The sequence below is a fragment of the Vanellus vanellus genome (assembly GCF_965231255.1).
Source record: "Vanellus vanellus genome assembly, chromosome: 19".
Taxonomy (NCBI): domain Eukaryota; kingdom Metazoa; phylum Chordata; class Aves; order Charadriiformes; family Charadriidae; genus Vanellus; species Vanellus vanellus.
The window spans coordinates 12604544-12622869 of NC_138924.1; the positions used below are offsets into that span (position 1 = coordinate 12604544).

Genomic DNA, 18326 nt, shown 5'->3' on the forward strand with positions numbered 1-18326 from the left:
AGGGGCTGGAAAACGCGAGTCCCCGTGGGGAGGGTCCGGTGGGACCCGCCGGGCGGGTGGGGGTGGGGTGGGGGTGGAGGGAGCCCCCTCCCCTGCAGCCGAGCGGGGCCGGGGCCGGGGCCGGGGCCGGGGCGGGTGCATCCCGCCACCCGTGCGCGCCCTTCCGAGCTGCCCTGGGGGCGAGCGGGCATTGCGTCATGCTTTACGTAACCGGGCACGCTGATGTGACTCCCCCCGCACCTGCCCGGGCCGGTCCCCCCCCCTTCCCCCCTCCCTCCCCGGGTCCCCCCCTCCCGGTGCCGGAGGAGGCGGGAGCGCGCAGGAACCGGCGCAGCCGCTCCATCCCCGCGGGGTCCGCGGCCGCGCTGCGGTGCCGCCGGGTGGCAGCGGGGGTTCGCCGGTGGGGCTCCCCCCCCCACGACCCCCCCCAGCCTTCCCCCGAGGGACCGCCCGCGCCCCCGCCCGCCCTGCGGCAGCGCTGCCCGCCCCGGTCCCGCCACCGGTCCCGCCACCGGCCCCGGCTCCGCCACCGGCCCCGGCATGGCCTCGGGCAAAGCGGCGGGGGAGCGGCGCTGGGAGCTGGTGCGCTGGTGAGTGCGGGGGGGGCTCCGCTCCTGGGCTGGGGGGGGGGGCGGTAGGCTCGGGGAGGGGGGACCCAGGCGAGGGGGGGGGTACGTTTGGAAGGGGGTCCCGGCTTTGGAATGGAGGGGGGGGACGCGGTGGGGGCTGCTCCTGGGCGGGGGGAGCCCCGGCTGCTGAGCCAGCGAGGGGGGAGTCCCGGGCATCCCGGGCGGGGAGGGCTCCGGTGGGTTTGGGGGGGGCGGGACCGCGCCCCCGCAGCCCGGGGCACTCCGAGAGTCGCAGCGTGGTGGTGGGGGGGAGTTGCGGGGCTGCAGCTGCTGCGGGGGGGATCTCTGCCGTCGGGGGTGCAGTAGAGGCAGAAGAGTGGGATCCCAAAGCGAGATGCTGCCCCGCCCGGGGGGAGCGGGGGGAGCTGCCGGGCCCCGGGCCCCGGCTCGTACCTGCCTGCGGGAACTCTGTGGGACGGGCACGGGATGCGCTGGGGCGCCCCGGCTGCTGCGGGGTGAGGGGTGCTGAGGCTGCTGCGGGCTGTGGAGTGGGGGGACGGGGCGATTGCGGTGACCGGAGCAGCCGGGACGGGCTGACATTGGAAACAAGCTTTCTCTGTATTTTTTTTTTATTTTTAATTGTGTAGTTTGTGACGTCCAAAGCGTGTGACTTTTGAGCAGGGCGCTGTAGCGATGCCAGGCTGTGACCGCGGTGACTCCGGCTACGCGCGGTGCTGCTGATGTCAGAGCTGGGCCCGGGCCCAGGGCTCGCCCCATGTCCCAGTGCTGTCGGGGGGGAGCGGAGCCGGGCTGGGTGCCGGAGCTCCTGAGTGCGGGTGGGATCCCCCAAACCTTGGGGAACAGCCGGAGTGGAAATCATCGGAGGATTACTCTAAGCTTGTGAAGCTTTTTTTTTTTTTTTCCTTCTCTCTTTCTTTTTTTCCCCTCCTCAGCACTTTTTTTCTTGCACACTTAAACCCAAACTGTTACAATGGCTGCTTGGCCTGGCCGTTCTGGCACCCCCCCTGCCTCAACCCCCCTTCCCAAAAGACAGTCTGGTGTGTCTGCCACTACTCTGTGCAGTATTATCACTTGCAAGAGCTGCAGGGGAGCACTGGGACTGCGCCGTGCCTGGTTGCTTATACCAAGAAAATTAGCAGGTCAGTCTGTACCAGGAACACTCAAGGAACCTTTCGGGTTTCCTTTTGCTGAGAACAGGAGGTCCTGAGCCCTGTGCTGTCACTCCCTCCCTGGCCCTGGCGGGACCCCACAGCCCCGAGCTGGGCGAGCTCGGGCGGGTGGCAGAGCCCAGCACCAGCAAACGGCTCCAGCCGTGGCCCCGCTCGTCAGGGCCATGGGGTGGCTGTGGGGAGCCCGTGGCACTGCGGTGCATCCCCTTGGCCCCATCCAGGCAGCGTGGCCTGATCCCGGCGGTTAATGGTGGGAACACGCTGCTCGGAGCGCCCATGTGCTGGGGAGCGGAGTGTGGGCTTGTCCTGGCCCTGCCTGGCGTTCATGGCGTTCATGGACGCTGCAGCTGTGTGTGTGTGTCTCCAACCAGTCCTACAGGGTCTTTAAATAATTAATTGCTTGCTGATGAAATTTCATGTTCAGAGTGGTTGTTGGGATGGAGGCAGGCAGCAGCATTGTGTTCTGCAAGATGGGAACAACTGCTGTTACCACCATTTTGCCTATGGAACAGAGCCTGTACTTCTCTAATTGAAATAATGACCATTGATTTATCACTCAAATATTACTTAATAAGCCTCAACATCTGGCCTGACATTCGAAATAACGTTAGAAAGGCATTAGCCTGGTCGTGGGGCCGCTGATAACGCTGGGGATAGGGCTGCTGCGGGGGCTGGGCAGGAGCCGTCGGAGGCAGGCTGTGCCCCAGGGTGGTGATGCTGAGCTGGGGGGGGGGTGTACCTCTGCCCCCCGGGGTTTTACACCTCAATGTCCTGCACTGCTTTGGAAATGTGTGCTCTTTGCTTTTCTGTGCGTGAGGGTTACGGGCACACACGGGTCTGGCCTGGGGGGGTCCCATGTTCTCTGCAGCCACTCACCGGGGAGCTGCGGCCGCCGCCTGCGCTGGGCAGTCAGGACTGCAGCTCCGGTGGCAGTGGTGGTGGGTGGCCACTGTCCCCTCCCCTGGGGGACGCCCCCGAAGGGATGCCCCGTCCCAGCCACGAGCCCGGGGCTGATGGGCAGGGAAGGACAGGGACGCTGCAGGGACGCAGGCAGACGGGGCTGTAGTGTCGTTTTGCTGCTTCCACTGGGGAACGCGTCAGTGGTGGTGTTGGACGCGCGGCTCCGAGCAGCGCTGCTGAGCCAGCCGCTCTCCGCGTCCTGCCGCTCCCTCTCCGCCATCCTGCGCTAATAAATATTTCAGTCTTTCTCGCTGTTATTTTTAGGTACGTGAGAGAAGGCAGGTTTCGGATCGAGGAGAGGACACTGACAGCTTTCCACTGGCTGTACTCGCCCCACCAGCACCGCATCGTCAGCCGGGCAGACCTGGGCTCGCCCAGCAGGTAAGGGGGGGCAGTGGGTGCAGGGCCAGGGGCACGTCCCCTGCCAGTGACATCAGCAGCCTGCCACGCTGGTGGGACCTTTCTGATCCTCTTGTCATGAGCCCTCGTGGTTTTGACGTGGGTCTCCTGCGCCTCAGCCTGTCTCTGGGGCCCGGTGAATATCCGAGCATCTTGGGTTTCGCTTTAAAGTAAGGCTCCAGCCGCAGCTGGGAGCTGCAAACATCGTGTGAACACCTCTCTGGTTTAAAGCAGTGGGAAGGGCAAATTACTGACTGCCTCCTCAAACTTTTATTTTTAACTCCCCTATGCTTTTGGTCAAGCGCACAACCTTTTGAGGATCTGCTTTGTGCATGCAGCACACTTGGGATTTGCTTAAAAAACAGATCGGGAGCCAGGGGCGGCATATCATCTCCCACCCGTAAGTGATCTCTGGAAAATATTGGTTCTGGTACCCCGATTTTGTTTGGTGCTTAAGCCCTCTCCTTCACAGCTCCCTGAGAACACGTCTCGGAGCCACGTCCTGGGCATGTGCCGTGGCTCTCCCTGCTGAGGCATATGCATCGCTGTCGGTTCGCATCCCAGTGTTTGGTGATAAAATGCCATTAACATAAAAGCCTCGCGGGCCTCAAGACACATATCGCGCAGCGTCTGTTTTCCTGCCTGTTGAGAGCACTGAAACACCCCCAGCCCCCGGGTGGCTGCGCGGCTAAAAGCTTTTCCCTCTTTATTTCAGCAGCAGTTTTGCTCCGAGAGCCCTTAAAGCCCTGAAGTGTTTATCTCCCCGGAATCGCACGTCCCAGGGTGACGGCGGGAGGGGGTGCCCGGGCTGAGCCCCTCCCCAGCACGGGGAAGGGCTGCGGGTGCTCTCGGAGGCTCCCCGCAGGGTGCGGGGTCCCTGGGGAGGGACGGTGCTGCAGAGCCCCTGGGTGGGATGGGGAGCAGGAGCGGGGTGTCCCCCTTCCCTCGACGGGAGCCGTGGTGTGTGTGTGCCGCAGCCGGGCGATTCCTCCACCTGCCGCCAGAGAGACTTTCCAAAAACTGCTGGTTATTGATTTTAACTAATTTTTGCAAATTGCTATCAAAGGCTGCATTAATCTCACCCCTGATGCACGTATATCATATGGCACATGGAACTTAAATATGTGTAATGTCGTTTATAATTAATGTTAAGTGCCATTGGAGTTAATTCCACTGGATCAATTTGATTTCCCAGTGGACTGGGAAGTTACCTGAAGAAGTCTGGTAGAGTGTGTGGGACATCAGTGGCCAGTTATGAACGGTGCCTGCATCCCTCCTATGGGGGTAAACTCTTTACCCAGGTGGCGGCTGGGGCTGGTGCCCCGGTGCAAACTCCGGCTGAGTCCCGGGTTTGCCCGGCTCTGACCCTACAAGCAGACGGGAGAGCGGTGGCTTTGCGCTCAGGGTGCAAAGCTGCCGTGGGCTGTGCCGTTGGCTTCAGCAGCTGCTCCGTGGGATGCAGGTGAGGACGAAGCTGCGTCGGGGCTGTGTTACCATCTTTAAGCCCCTGGTTTGTTACTGGCATCAGTGAGGCGCCCTGCACTGGCCTGGCCTGGCATGTCCCCGCTGGCGGGCGAGGGACAGGGCGCAGCGGGCGGGCGGCTGTGCCCACCTCCCAGCGCCGAAGCTGGTCTTGGCTGCGGCACATTGCTGCGGAGGCTTCGGCTGGGGACCACGTTAGTGCCTCGGGTGGCGTGCTGACACTGGGATGCTCTGTGGCATTTCAGGCTGTCACATTATTTATCTGTCACATTAGTCGGATCGGTGTCTCTATTTCGCACTTGCTGCTTTTTCTTTGCATAATGGTGGTGACACAGCTGAGCAAGAGGATGGCTGATCTGCTGGAGGGGTTAATGTAACAGGTGCGTTTTATTTTTATTATTTGTACACATTAATATTGTATTAATTGCTCATTCGTCCCACTTGAGCAGCACTTTGTAGAAGGACGAGAGCATGGGTGCTGTTCCCTTCAGCTCCCCATGCAGCTGGGCTGGTCTTGCGCTGGTCCCAGGAACGCAGCGCTGTGTCGGGAGGCAGCAGGCGCGCTGCGCCGGCAGAGCTGCTTTGCCTGGGATGGGGCTCTCCTTCGGGGCGGGAAAGCTTTCGGCAGCCGAGCCCCGCTGGCGCTGCTGGGGAGCAGCGTGGGGCGCAGCGGGCTGCCCAGCTCAGCCCTGAGCGCCTTCGGTAGATGAAATCACCTACTTCAATGTTTAGCGCTGTTAAACAGCTTTCAGGGCTGCCAAAAAAGGGAATTGCATTGGTTTCACTGCGTCTCTTCAGGAACCAGCGGGACCAAAGCGATGCAGCTTGTGACAGTGGGGCTGAGGAGCTCCGTGCTCTGGGCTCATCCTTTGGGCTCTGCCGGGTGCCAGCAGCCTGGGGCTGGGGTGGATGCCCTGGGAGCTGGAAAGGATGGGCCTGATGGTGGGAATGGGGATTCTGGCTTTCCTTTCACTGGGTCCACATTTTGGCCCTGGAAGCTCTTCCTTTGTCTGGTCCACTCTGTGTCTGGCTTTAATTCAATTCAGTCGTAACAGATGAAGGGGCTCACACGTAAGACTAAAGTCTGCTTTCAAAGCTGAATCCAAGGGGGTTACCTCATTTTCTAGTGATTTTTTCACAAAAAATCCCAGGCTGCATCCCCAGCAGCGTGGCCAGCAGGGCGAGGGAGGGGATTCTGCCCCTCTGCTGTGCTCTGCTCTGGGGAGACTCCCCCACAGTGCTGCCTCCAGCTCGGGGGGTTCCCACAGCAGAAGGACACAGAGCTGTTGGAGCGGGGCCAGAGGAGGCCCCGGAGCTGCTGGGAGGGCTGGAGCCCCTCTGCTGGGAGGACAGGCGTGGAGAGGTGGGGGGGTCAGCCTGGAGAAGAGAAGGCTCCGGGGAGACCTCGGAGACCCTTCCAGTGCCTAAAGGGGCTCCAGGAGAGCTGGGGAGGGACTCTGGATCAGGGAGGGGAGGGATGGGATGAGGGGGAACGGTTTGACACTGTCAGAGGGGAGATTTAGATGAGATATTGGGAAGAAATTCTCTCCTGTGCGGGTGGTGAGCCCCTGGCGCAGGGTGCCCCGAGGAGCTGTGGCTGCCCCATCCCTGGAGGTGCTCAAGGCCGGGTTGGACGGGGCTGGGGGCAACCTGGGCTGGGGGAGGGTGTCCCTGCCTGGGGCAGGGGGGTAGAACGAGGTGATCTTTAAGGTCCCTTCCAACCCAAACCATTCTGTGATTCTATGAAAACAGCTCTTTCAGTCTAAAAGCCCCAGACAGGTTTAGTGGGCAAGATCCTCAGCTTTCGGTGATGGATATTGCTCCAGCGGTGCTACCGAAGCCCCCCCCCCCCCCAGGTGACTAAGCCTTGCCAAGGAGCCCATTGCGTCTTGAGCCTCTTAGTCCTTCCTTCCCCCAGGGTCCTGGTCCCAGGTTCCAGCTTGCGGATGCACTGCCCCTGAGCAGCGCTTACGCCTCTCCTGTGATGAGATGTGGGTGAAGCGTGGGGCAGTGAGCAGGGCAGGGGAGGGCAGGCAGGGCAGAGCAGGCAGGGTAGGGCAGGCAGAACAGGCGGGGAGGGTAGGTAGGGCAGGCAGTGCAGGCAGGGCAGAGCAGTCAGGGGAGGGCAGGCAGAGCAGGCAGAGTGGAGCAGGCAGGGCAGAGCAGGCAGTGCAGGCAGGGGAGGGTAGGCAGGGGAGGGTAAGCAAGGCAGAGCAGGCGGGGTAGGCAGGGCAGGAAGGCAGAGCAGGCAGGGAGGGCAGGCAGAGCAGGCAGAGTGGAGCAGGCAGGGCAGAGCAGGCAGTGCAGGCAGGGGAGGGTAGGCAGGGGAGGGTAAGCAAGGCAGAGCAGGCGGGGTAGGCAGGGCAGGAAGGCAGAGCAGGCAGGGAGGGCAGGCAGAGCAGGCAGGGAGGGCAGGCAGAGCAGGCAGGGGAGGGCAGGCAGTGCAGGCAGGGGAGGGCAGGCAGGGCTGCAGGCGGGCGGCTCTGCCCCGGCAGCCCTCTGCTCGGTGCCGGTGCCCCCCCGTACCGGTGCCGGTGCGCCCCATCCGCGCGGGGCGGGGGTGCGGTGGCTGCGGCGGGGCTGGGAGAGCCGCCCCGTTCCGCTCCGCTCCGCACCGCCCCGCACCGCCCCGCAGCGCGCAGGCACTGCCCGCGGAACGTCGCGGCACTCACGGTAAGGTGCTTTTCCGTCGGGCTAAATCCGAACGGCAGTCACGGTATACAGCGGTATTTAAATGGCGTGCGGGGGGGGACTGTAAATACCCAGGGTGAGCCTTTCACGGCAGAGATTTGAGTCCCCGTTTGTCCTTGTTTTTACCGTGGATGGGCTTGTCTGGATGCAAATGCGAGGCAGAGCCGGGAGATCTATTGTTGAAATTGCTTTACGATTCTCAGCTTCTCTGTTTGCATTTAAATATGCGGTGACTACTTCAGGCGTGTGGGCTTTGCGCGTCGGGGCTCGGGGACAGGGGACGTGGGGGCTGTGTGCCGCTGTGACCGTCAATGCGTATGTTAAATATTGAAAATTGAGGGAGGCAACTTCAGAAGGTGCTCTGCCCGATGTTTTTGGGGGGCTCGTGGCGTTAGCGCTTGCTCTGCGCGGCTCCCCGACAGGGCTGCGAGGGGTCGCGCTCCTGCCTCCGCAGCGCACCTCCTTTGCTGCGGAGCCCCAGTTTTTTTTTTGCGTTTGACAGAAACAGGGCGCAGAAGGAGATTGTTCTGAGTGCCCTCATTGCTGGGGTGATCCTCCTCCCCCCTGTCTTTGAGCAAGATTGCAGCTTATCTCTGCCGGAGAAGCAGCGTAATGTCTGCTCACAAGGCAGAGGGAGAGCATTTCTTTTATCCCGCTCATCCCTGCGGGCAGAGCACCGGTGTAACCCGGTGTGCGAGCTCCACGGAGCTGGTAAGGGCTGCGCGAGCATGTCGCCTGCATCCCTGGTGTGCACAGGACGTGAGATGGATCCTGCCAGGTACTGCCTATTTCCTCATCTTCTGCGCGCTCCAGGCTCCGCTGTTTTATTTAAGACCGCTTGTTGTTTTAGTAGCACAAGGGACATAATATCTGTCCACACGGCACGATTTATTGAGGGTTGGAAGCACGCCAAGGAGTCTAAATTCAGATTCAACAAGAAGCGTGATCCCAGCCAGCAGGCTCGCTTTCTGCCTGCACCAGGTTTGACAGATATTCTGTTCTCCCTCTGCTGCTGATTCCTCCCAAAGAGCAGCTCACCATAACCATAGCGGCAAAACTGCCTTTTTTCTTTGCTGATGGTTGTTTTATCATCGTCCTTCCTTCCTCTTCATCCCTAAGCATATCCGTACGGCAGCAGGGTCCGGGGGGCTGCTCGGAGAGTCCCTCTGCTGCTGTTGCCTGTCGTGTACCTGAAGTCAGATGCTCTGGTTGTCGTTAGTGGCTGCTGTGGAAACAGGAATAGGACTTCAGCAGCAACAGTAGGAAGAGACATTTTTTGCAGGAGCTAAAAACAGCTCATTCTCCCCAGACTTCTTTCCAATTTCGTGGGGGTAGATGAATCCCTGCTTAGAGTTAACATCTGCCTCCAAGTTGGATGCCAAACCAGAAAGAGCCGTTTCTTGACTGATTTGAATTTAGCCCAGCTCATGCGAAAACCACCCAAAATGGTGGAAAAATACAGGTGATATTGGCAAGATGGAGCAGGGGTTTGAAAAGCTTGAGTCCAAACGCCGCGTGTCTTGTTTGTGGTATTCAGATGGAACCATGTACAAGTTTGGCCTTGAATCTGAGCCCTGGCTGCTGCTGCCTAAATCTAACCCTGCGCCAGCGCATCTCGGCCTCAGGCGGCCGCTGCTCACCCCCTGCCGCGGGAGGGCTGGGGAGCAGGGCAGCGGCTGGGCGGCGAGGGGCAGCCCCGGTGAGAGGAGGGTGCGAGGGCACAGGCTGGTTCCCCGAGCCCGGCTCCCCGCTGCTGCAGCCACCGCCTCGTGGAACGTCTTCATAAACGCGCTGGGCGTCAGTTTGGGTTTCCTTTCCTTTGCTTCTGTCATTAGGAAACTGTTCCAGAGACTGTTTGTATTAAAGATTAGAAACCTCCTAATTTCCAGCCAAAGCATGATCAGGTCTATCTCATGCCCGTGCTTTCCTCCCACCCCCACGTTTTGCCAGCCCTGGTTTCTAGTTTAATCGGTTCTTTTTCTGTCTTCCCACAGTTTCTTTGTAGTCTGCAGTTGCATCCCTTCCCCGTGTTTGCCGTGAGATCTGGGCCAAATGCTCTCCAGTTCCTCTGGTCCAGCTGCATGCCAGCGCCAGCCTGTCCCCCACCAGCAGGACCCTCCGGCCCTTGGGGCGGGTGTGGGGCACGCTCTCTCCCCGGGTCTGTAGGTGAAACCCAGCAGGAACGGGATTTTTTTATTTTTTTTTTCCCTAACGCACCCTCCCTCCAGCAGCCCCTGCAGTGCCCGGGCAAACAGGCGATGAGCTCCTGCTCCTCCAGGCAGCAGCAGCAGCAGGGGACCGGGTGACCGCGGTGCGGGATGCACGGTGGATGTGCAGATGGCCATGGTGACGGTACCCGGGGACTGGCGCTGGTCACGGCCGCCTGCCTTCCTGCAGCGGGGCTGCCCCCGGCCATGGGAGGGGATGCGCTGGGGGCCGCGGTGCTGGCCCTGCCCGGGGCCGGGCTGTCTCTGGAGCATCCCGAGCAAGGTACGCCGCATGTGTATCGCAGCACACGCCGAGACACCTTCGTGCCGGATCCTCGGGGGAGGCACAGCGCGTGGACACGGGTGTCTGTTGCTCGTCTGAAGCATCTTCTCATGCGGAACTTGTGCAGGAAGGGACGTGGTGGGGAGAGGTGGGGAAAACAGACACGCAGAAAGTCTGTGTGCTTGAACAGGCTCTTCCTAAAGAGAGAGCCTGCCTTGGGCATTTCAGCCCCTAGCTGGCAAGACAGAGCTCGCTCTAAAATGGGTGGACCTGAGAAAATGAGCAACTCTGTATGTTAAATTCATAGCGGGCTGAGAAGAATTTAATGAGCCTGGAAGTCTGTGTGATGACTTTCTGTTCGTAGCGCTGTGATCAGACAAGATCTGTGTCGCTCTGCAGCAAAGAGCTGTGTCGGGTGATGCTGGGAGGAACCAGTTGCTAACGAGCATCAGGCCGGGTAGCCAGAGAGCATGTGCGTGCCCAAAATGTGAGTGCTGGGGATGGTCTCGGTGCTGCAGGGTGCTCAGCCCTCGGCAAACCCCGTTACCCCTCAGGGAGGCCCAAGGGCAGCAGCCGGGAACCCGGAGGGTTGTATCCAACTCCGCCGACGCCGTGTGCAGGGAGACCTTTGGGGGCACAGGAGTCCCTTGCTCCGCGTGGCAGGAGAGCGGGGTTTGCTCCTGAACACGCAGCCCGGACCGGGCTTTCCTCGCCTCCCCTCTGCACTGCCTTGCAGCGGCGAGATCGATACTGCAAAGAAAAGACAAATTAGCATCGATGGACTTCAGACTCAGAATCAGTTAAACACATTGATTTCTGCTGCTGTCGTCGTCGTCCTGACCCAACCCAGGCTTCGCAGAGTTTGGCCTTGTCTTCCTCCACAGTGGTCCCGCAGAAGCGTTTGCGTCCCTGCCAGGCTGAGCACAGCCCCTGCTGGCTCATCCCAGAGCCCCCTCCCACCCACCGCCAACGTTTACTGGGACGTGGGTGACGGGAGGCTCAGGGATGGCCACGGGGGGCTCAGGATGGCCCTTTCTGTGGTCCCCAACTTGGCTGATCAGAGTTTGCCTGTTCCTGCTGGGCGTCGAGCCTCCTCGTTGAGGGAATGGCTCCGGCCTCGCTGGTGCCTGGCTGCAGCCCCTGGGGGGTTTAGCAGTGACATTACTGTGAGCAGCGGTGCTGCCCCGTTCCTGCTGCCCAAAGGCGTTTGGGTATCTCGGTATGTGTGGTGTGGGGATGCCTCCAGAGATGCCCAGGGAGGAACTGCCCCTCTGCCCTGCCACGACAGCCGGTGGGTTTACTGTGCTAGGGCGGTGGGTTCCCCAGGTCCAAAGCGTGCGGGACAGGACCCCTCCCTGCGCTTGGCTCCATCGGTTGCCGCAGCTTGCGGGTTCCTCCACTTCTCTTGGTGACCCTGGAGCAGCCTGGGGCTGTCGGTGCCTGCCGGGGTCTCAGTGGGGTGAGTAGCTGCGGTGCTGGCCGGGCCATTGCCAGTGCCGTCGGTCATGCCACCCCCTCCCTTTCACGGCGTGCAAAGAGCCACGCGGGGATTGCGAGAGCTGCTCACGGGGTGGAGAGGAGCTGGGGGCGCTGGGGGCTGGATGTGTCCCTGTGTGGCTGAGTCATCCGACCTTTCTGTCCCCGACATCCCCCGTTGCAGCTCGGGGCAGCAGCACAAGAGCTCGTTACAAACCCGAACGCTGCGGCTGTGCTGGGGCTTCTGTGCCGTGGCCAAGGGGGCTGTGGGGGGCACGGGCGCTTGGCCAGTGCCCGGGGGGGGCTCAGCCAGTGCCTGTTGCTTTCCCGGGGTCCCCTCCCCTGCTGCGGTCCCCACGGCGTAGCCCGGCGCTCCCCGGGCAGGCGGGAGTGCTGTCGGTGCAGCAGCTGGCCGTGGGGTCTGGGCTGGGCGCGCGTACCACTCCGTCACCGCTGTCCGAGCAGTGAGGTGTCGCAGGTCGAGCGGTGGCTTCCTCCAAGATCTGTTTTTTAGCCATTTTCATAGAACTGAGCAGGAAGGATCAGGTCGCTTTGGATATAGGGATGAGTCCGTGAGCCGTTAGCGGTGGCGAATGGCCTCGAGAGCGCGGCAGAGGGGCCGGAGCGTGGTGCGCAGCGTGGGCTGCGCGTAACCTTGGCCTCCAGAAGGGAGAGACTCTCGGGCCTTATCCAGCGCTGACTCTGCCCCTGACACGTAAATGCTGTGGGTGGGAAATGAGCTCTCCAGTGCCCTGACCCCAGCGTTCGCCCTCGCCATTGCCGTGTTCTGGATGTCCCCAGGTGGGCTCTGTGGACCCCGGCAGGGGCAGGGGCAGGGGCAGGAGCCGCCCCCCCGCTGCCCCTCGCCCCCACCTCGCTCTCCAGCCGCTCGCAGCCGGTGCTGAGCGGAGCGTGTGGGACGGGGCGAGCGCAGTGACGGGGCTTTCCGTGGGCATCTGACCCAACCTCCCCTCCGCATCCCGGGGGTGGGGACCACAGCCTCGTGCGTGGCTGGCGCCTGCAGACCCGGGGCTCCCGTGGAAACCCCGGTGCTTGTGGGAACCAGAGCCGTTAGCCACAGACTCGCTGCAGCTGCTGGCTCCTTCCAGGGGACGAAGGGGATGTGTCCTGGCACTGGGGCCGCAGAGCATCACCTCTCCTGTGCTGCCGGCGCGCAGAGCAGCAAGCGTGGTCATCAGCCTGGTGAAACCTCGCTGCCCGGGAGGGAGGCACAGTCTGCCCTTCTCCCCAGGCACGTTCAGCGCGCTCTTGCTCCCTGTGCTCTGTTCCTGGGGTTAGGGGCGCCTGGCGCAGGACTGCCTTTCTTAAGGAGACTGCTAATAATTGACATGCTGAACTTTCTCTTTTTCTGGCCAGCGGAGCGTTTTGCTGGGAAGCAGCTTTTCGTTTCCGTAGGGATGTGTTTGCAATTCTTGCTCTGTTCTGCAGGCTGATCCTCCCCGTTAAAGCTCAGATGTATTGAGCTCTCCCTAATGAGTTTAATGAGCAGGTTGCAGATAAGTGGGCTGCACGGCTCAGCTCCCCGGGCTGCTGCCCCTCCTAAAGGACGGAGCGGCAGATTGGGCTGTTGGAAGGAAGTGCTCGTGGAGTGCCCTGAAATGAGCAGCCGTGAGACTGGCAGAGGTACGGTACGGTCTCTGGAAGCTCTCCTGGGCTTTACTGACCTTGGGCTGGAGCTCACCTCTTGGGTGACGGTGTTCCCCCTCCCCAGTGCTGGGGCTGAGGACGCCCCATGGCAGCCGGTGAGTGCTGCAGACCTGTTGGCTGTTGAGCAGTGAATAGCCACCTTTGAGGGCAAGCTGGGCTTTGTGGGAAGCTGCTGGTTGAGGCACCGAGTTTCTCACTTCGTTTCACTTCAGCAGCACCATAAAGGGGAGAAAATACTGTTAAAAATACTCCGTGCTCTGAGTCAGAATTAATTCGGACACTGTTTTCCTTTGCTTTGTACGTCGAGGCTGATGATATGCACAGCGTGTTCTTCCTGCCAGGACAAAATCTAATATTTCTGGGTGCCCACAACCTTCCTTAGAATCATAATAGAAAGATGAATGCCCTCAGCGCGCCGCATGCAATATTAAAGCGCTAATGATGCAATCAGTCTCCCTTAGCCCCAGTAACAAAGGAAAGAATTATGCTGCCCTTCCTGGGCCTAATTCCGCTCTGCGGTGCGGGCTCTGACTGCCGAGGAGATGGCCGGGTACCCGCGCCAGCCCCCTCCTCTGCCCGCGGCTTGTGCCGTCCGTGCCGAGGGCTCGCGTGGGCAGAGGGTCAGCCCCGTGCTGCCGCCCGTGCCGGAGGCCCTCAGGAGCGGTTCACCTTTGTATTCCTGCCCAAATGGCCGGGTGGCCGTGGGGTCCCGGAGCAGCCCCCGGGAAGGGAGCAGCGGGTACCGTCTGCGCCAGCTCTGCCGCGAAGGGTCCTGTGCTGCGGGGAGCAGCGGGCTGAGCCATGTGGCCATGCCGGGGGGCTGGTGGGCTGGCTACCCCGTCCTGCCATGGCTGGCCCATCGGCAGGAGACCGGGAGGAAGGCGCCTTTGGACCCTCTTTTCTTCTGCACCGTCAGTCCACACATTCACCGGCGCTGTGTCGCATGGACCTTTGAACGCCGCAGTTCCGGTGTCTCACTGGCAGCCGCAGGTGCCGCGTCGGGGGCAGTTCGAGCCCCGCGGTCCCCCATCAGGTGACGGGAGAGCTGCGCGGGGGCCGCGCAGAATCACCCTGTGTTTCTTTTTGTAAACAGAATCGCAGCCCGGCAGTTTGTGCTCATTAAGCTTTAATGCGGTGCAGTTGTCAGCACGCTGCCCCGGGCGCAGCCTGCCGCCCCCTCCCCTGCCGCGCCTGGTTGTGGGGTGCGATGGAGCCGCCGACACGCGGGCGCCGCTCCCCCCTCCGCGACCCTCTCTGGGGCCTCCAGGACCGGGGTTGCGCTCCAGGGAGCTGCAAGCGCCTGGTGCTCCAGGAGAGTTTGGTTTTATTAATTGGCTTGTTAACGATGCGGCTCGCTGCCCCAGCGGTGTGGCACCCCCTCCCCGGCGGTACCGGTGGGCTGAGGCTGCTCCCCGGCGTGGGGAGCGCCGTCGGGGGGGTCAGGGCGACGGGCGCTCCTGGCTCCGGCAGAGGCCTCATGGAAATGTTAATTTTGTCTGGTGCAGATGGTACCAAGGAGGCATCCTCCCCCAGGCCTTTGTTTCTCAATTTTGGCTGATCGCTTATGACTTGGCTGTGCTTGCTCTACAGGGAGGAGGTTTTTTTTCTTTCCTTTCGTTTTGAGCCCAACTGTGTGAAATACCTCGGGGCGGAGGGGGGGGAGGGGGGAAGCGAGAAAATGTCATCGCAGACAGACTATTTCTGGATGCACTCCCGTGCGGGCGAGGTGGCGCTGGGCGGGCGCTGATGGGAGGCGCCGGAGCCGAGGGAGGCCGGTGGCCTCTGGGGAGTCGGAGTTGGGTCCCTGGTGTGTTTTTAACCTTTGCCTGGTTCAAATGCTGTTTGTCACCTCCATCTGCGGTGGCTGACGCGTCCCTGGGGGTTGCTGGGCACGTGGGGATGGGGGCCAGGGAGAGCTCCGCTTGCACCCCCGCCGCCGTGGGCATCCCCGGGCACTGGTGCCGCTGGCGCGGTGCACGGCGGGCTGCGTGCGGGGCTGCTTCGCGCCTCTCCTGGGCAGTGGGAAACAGAGACAATTTCCCTATGGCCATATCGAGGTCCTGCCCTCCCGGGCTCCGAAATTCCCGGGGGAGGTATGTGAGTCACTCTTCGTGCGTTAGCAGAACTGTCGTGCCAACGAGGCGTAGCAAAGACCTGCCGGGAGTAATTTTGACCTCCTGGCTCCGACGACCTCCAGTTAAAGGGGAGCCTGACCCTGCCCTGCTGCGCGTCGCCCCCTCTGCTTCCGCGGTGCCTCCGACAGCTCCGAGCCAGCGAGTTCACGTAAGGACCGAAGTGGCAGAACGAGATGCAGTAATTGGTGCTTACAGCGCTGCGAGAGTAAATGTTTAAATGAAGAGCTGGCTGTTTTCCTGGGACTCTCCAAGTCGTTTTTGGTGTGATGCCAGCTATGGATTGGCGCTTCCCATGGCTGCTGTCGCTACCTGCCACCCCACCGCTGCGCGCGGGGCTGCGTGGGAGCTGCGGCATCGGGGTGTTGTTGGGATGCACTGCGGAGCTCGGCCGTGGGGGGAAGCTCCCTGCTTTTATTTTCAGGCATGTAAATCGTGAGCAGCTCAGTAGAGCTGGGCAGAAATCAACTGGTATGAGTGTAAGGAAGACGTGACCCGGGGGAAGATGAAGCGAGAGGATAACGTCACACTGCTATTGATGCAGAGCTTTAACATGGAGCACGCAGGCCAGAACAAATGTGCTCCAAGCAAATGTCTGCTCCAAATATTTCCCAGTACCTGAATTACAGCCTTCAAGCCTGCAGCATGTTTGGGCTTTTTTTTTTTTTTTTTTTAATAATGTCCTTAAGAGCTCTAAAATGCAAAGGATTTCCATCATTTCATCCCCTTAAGGAGAGATGGCTGTGGGCAGAAAAGTAGGAGTTGAAATAGCTGGATTTCAATCCAAGCTTCTTCCCTGGAGTTGAGTGATTTCTTTCTCCAGTTCCTTATTCCCACCCCCCCGCCTCTTTCACACATCAGACACAATCCAAATGTCTCTCAATTTAAAGCTTTTGGGTGCTTGGATGGGAGTCTGACTCCTGCAAGTGCCGGGCGCTGGGCTGAGAGCTGCCTCAAGTCCCCCGGGAGCTGTGTGAGCGAGCCCGGCACTGCCCGGCGGCGCTGAGTCAAGGGGATGGTTCCTGTGTGCGCTGGGTGTTATTTTAAATCACCGGAGTAGGAGGTGAGTGTTCAAGTAGCCGAACCAGTAGGACCTGAGCAGTCGGAGGCTTTTCTTCTGGTCTTTGAACTGTGGGGACCTTGGGAAGTGAGCTTTGGGTTCTGTATCTCATGAGCACGGTCGGTGATGTGCGGCCGAGCAGCTCGTCCCCTCCTGGCTGTGGCGCGAGGTGAGGCTGCGGCGTTGCGTTGCGCTGGCGGCACCCACGCTGAGTGCCACAGCCACGCAGTGCCGGCTGCGGCCCCGGGGCAGCGCGGTGTCCCCAGCTGCCGAGGGGTGCTCGGGGTTCCCACCCTTCCTCCTGACCCTGACCCGCGGAGGATGAGCCCCTCTTGCAGCCCCGACTGGGGGCTGGTTTGGGGAGGGGGAGGGTGTGAGGACAGGGTGGCCAGCCCCCCCGGGCACCACGCGCAGCCCCTGGCACCGGGCTCGCCTCCCCGCGGGCTCTGCTGTGAAGTGAAGGCTGGTGTGGGGACGATAGCCGGTCTTCTTGGGACTGTGTCGTCGATGGAAGCTCATACCCAGCTAGAGGTCAGCGTTTCCATTTAGATGGGGTTTCTGAAGCCTGGCGATTAAACGACCCTGGGGTTTTTGGCGGTGGTCACACTGCGGCCGCACACTTCAGCATTACGGAGCTGCTGAGGAACCAGCGGAGAGGTGCCGTGTGCCGCAGCTGCGTTGGGGCTGGGTGGGAGATGCCTCGCCAGGCCCTGGGGCAGCCGGGGCTCTGCCTGCCGCGGGAGAGGAGGCGATGGGGTTTTTGCTTGTCGAGGCTTAAAGTGGGGTGTCCCCTGAGGTGCACCGGAGGGTCAACCGGAGGATCCCCTACCCGGAGCCAGCCGGGGGCAGTGAGTGCAGCCCTGCCGTTGCGGGGACAGCCAGGGGAAGGCCACCCTCCCGGGGACCGCTGCGCTGCCACCAGTGACCCTCTGTGCCTGGTGGCCAGCCAGGCTGGCAGGGGAGTGGGGGCAGCCCCGTGGCACGATGCTCGTGGGTGACGCTGTGCCCGCAGCTCGTCTCCGACGCCCACGCTGCCCACGCGGTGCTGCCCGCGGCTCCCGCCATTAGGAGAAATACGATATTTGCAACGTAAGGTTGTGAAAAGCCCGAGGCCACACACACACAAAAAAGGAAATGACTTTTTTTCTGGTGTTGGTATGTGTGCGCATCTGTGCATGCGCTTCTGCGCTGGGGGCAGCTGACCGGGAGGCGCCGGGGTCCCCCCGCCCCGGCACAGCGCCGTGCACGCCGGCAGGAAGCGCCCGCCGTGGCTGTCCTCCGCGCGGCTGTGGCACGCGGGTGCTGCTGTCCCCGTCCCCGCGTCCCCCCATGGCCGGAGCGCTCCGACAGCACCGCGCTGCCACCATGTTCCAGAGAAAGCGCAGCGTCTCCTTCGGCGGCTACGGCTGGTGGGTGCCTTTCCTTTCTATCCCCCCTTTGCCCCCCGGAGCGCCGTGCCGCACAAGGAGCTTCTCTTCCCTTTGCGGCGTCAAAGGAGGAAGCACCATGGTGCTGCGGCGCGTTCCCTTGCGACAGAGCCTCTCCTGCCGCCCCGCGCCAGCGGCAGCCCGTGGAGGTTGGGAAGGACCTTCTTTGCGCCATGCCGGTGGGGAAGCCTGGCACGGCTTCAGTGCGTGGGTGCTGCCGGGCTCCAGCGAAGCCCCTCGTGAGCCCCGTGGGGGTCAAGCAGTGACTTGGCTCCCGTGGCCACATCACCTGCAAGAGCATCCCATGGCTCTCCCCTGACTCCTTTCTCTCGCTGCCGAGGACCCACTGCCCGTTCTTCCTCCACCCAGGCAGCGACGCTCATAGCCGCCTTCGGCACCTTGCGGCGCATGTGGCGGGCTCCCACCCGGTCCATGGCAGGTTCCCGCGGCCGTAGGTTCCTCCCCGCACCGTCAGTCCTTGGCAGAGCGCCATGGCTGCCGCCTGCTCCCCGGGTTCAGCAGGGCTCTTCGCCTCTTGCGTCCCTGCCCTCCAGGATGTGTTGATCTGTAGGGAAATAGTTTTAAGAAGATGGCACTGTACTCCCTCTGCCCTTCCTCCAGTTCACCTTTCTCTGCGGTATTTTATGCCCATGCCAAGTCTGTGCTGTGACCGTGATCAGGCCGTGGGAACTGATGGCCAAATCGGCCGTTCTGTAGTGATTTTGGCTGTCTGGCACTGGGGCAGAGGGCCGCTCTGCCTTCCCCTCCCCGTGCCGTGGTGG

At 61.8% G+C, this 18326-nt stretch overlaps 1 protein-coding gene across 1 annotated transcript in view; it reads left to right on the forward strand.

The window, feature by feature from the left end:
* Nucleotides 1–540: 540 nt before the first annotated feature.
* RAP1GAP2 (RAP1 GTPase activating protein 2) overlaps nucleotides 541–18326 on the forward strand; it is a gene marked incomplete at both ends in the record, with an annotated part of 78498 nt that continues 60712 nt past the window's right edge. Inside the window, 2 exons of the mRNA XM_082492943.1 lie at nucleotides 541–590; nucleotides 2984–3100. Of these exons, the coding sequence (XP_082349069.1) occupies nucleotides 541–590; nucleotides 2984–3100 (167 nt within the window). The remainder of the gene's footprint in view (nucleotides 591–2983; nucleotides 3101–18326) is intronic.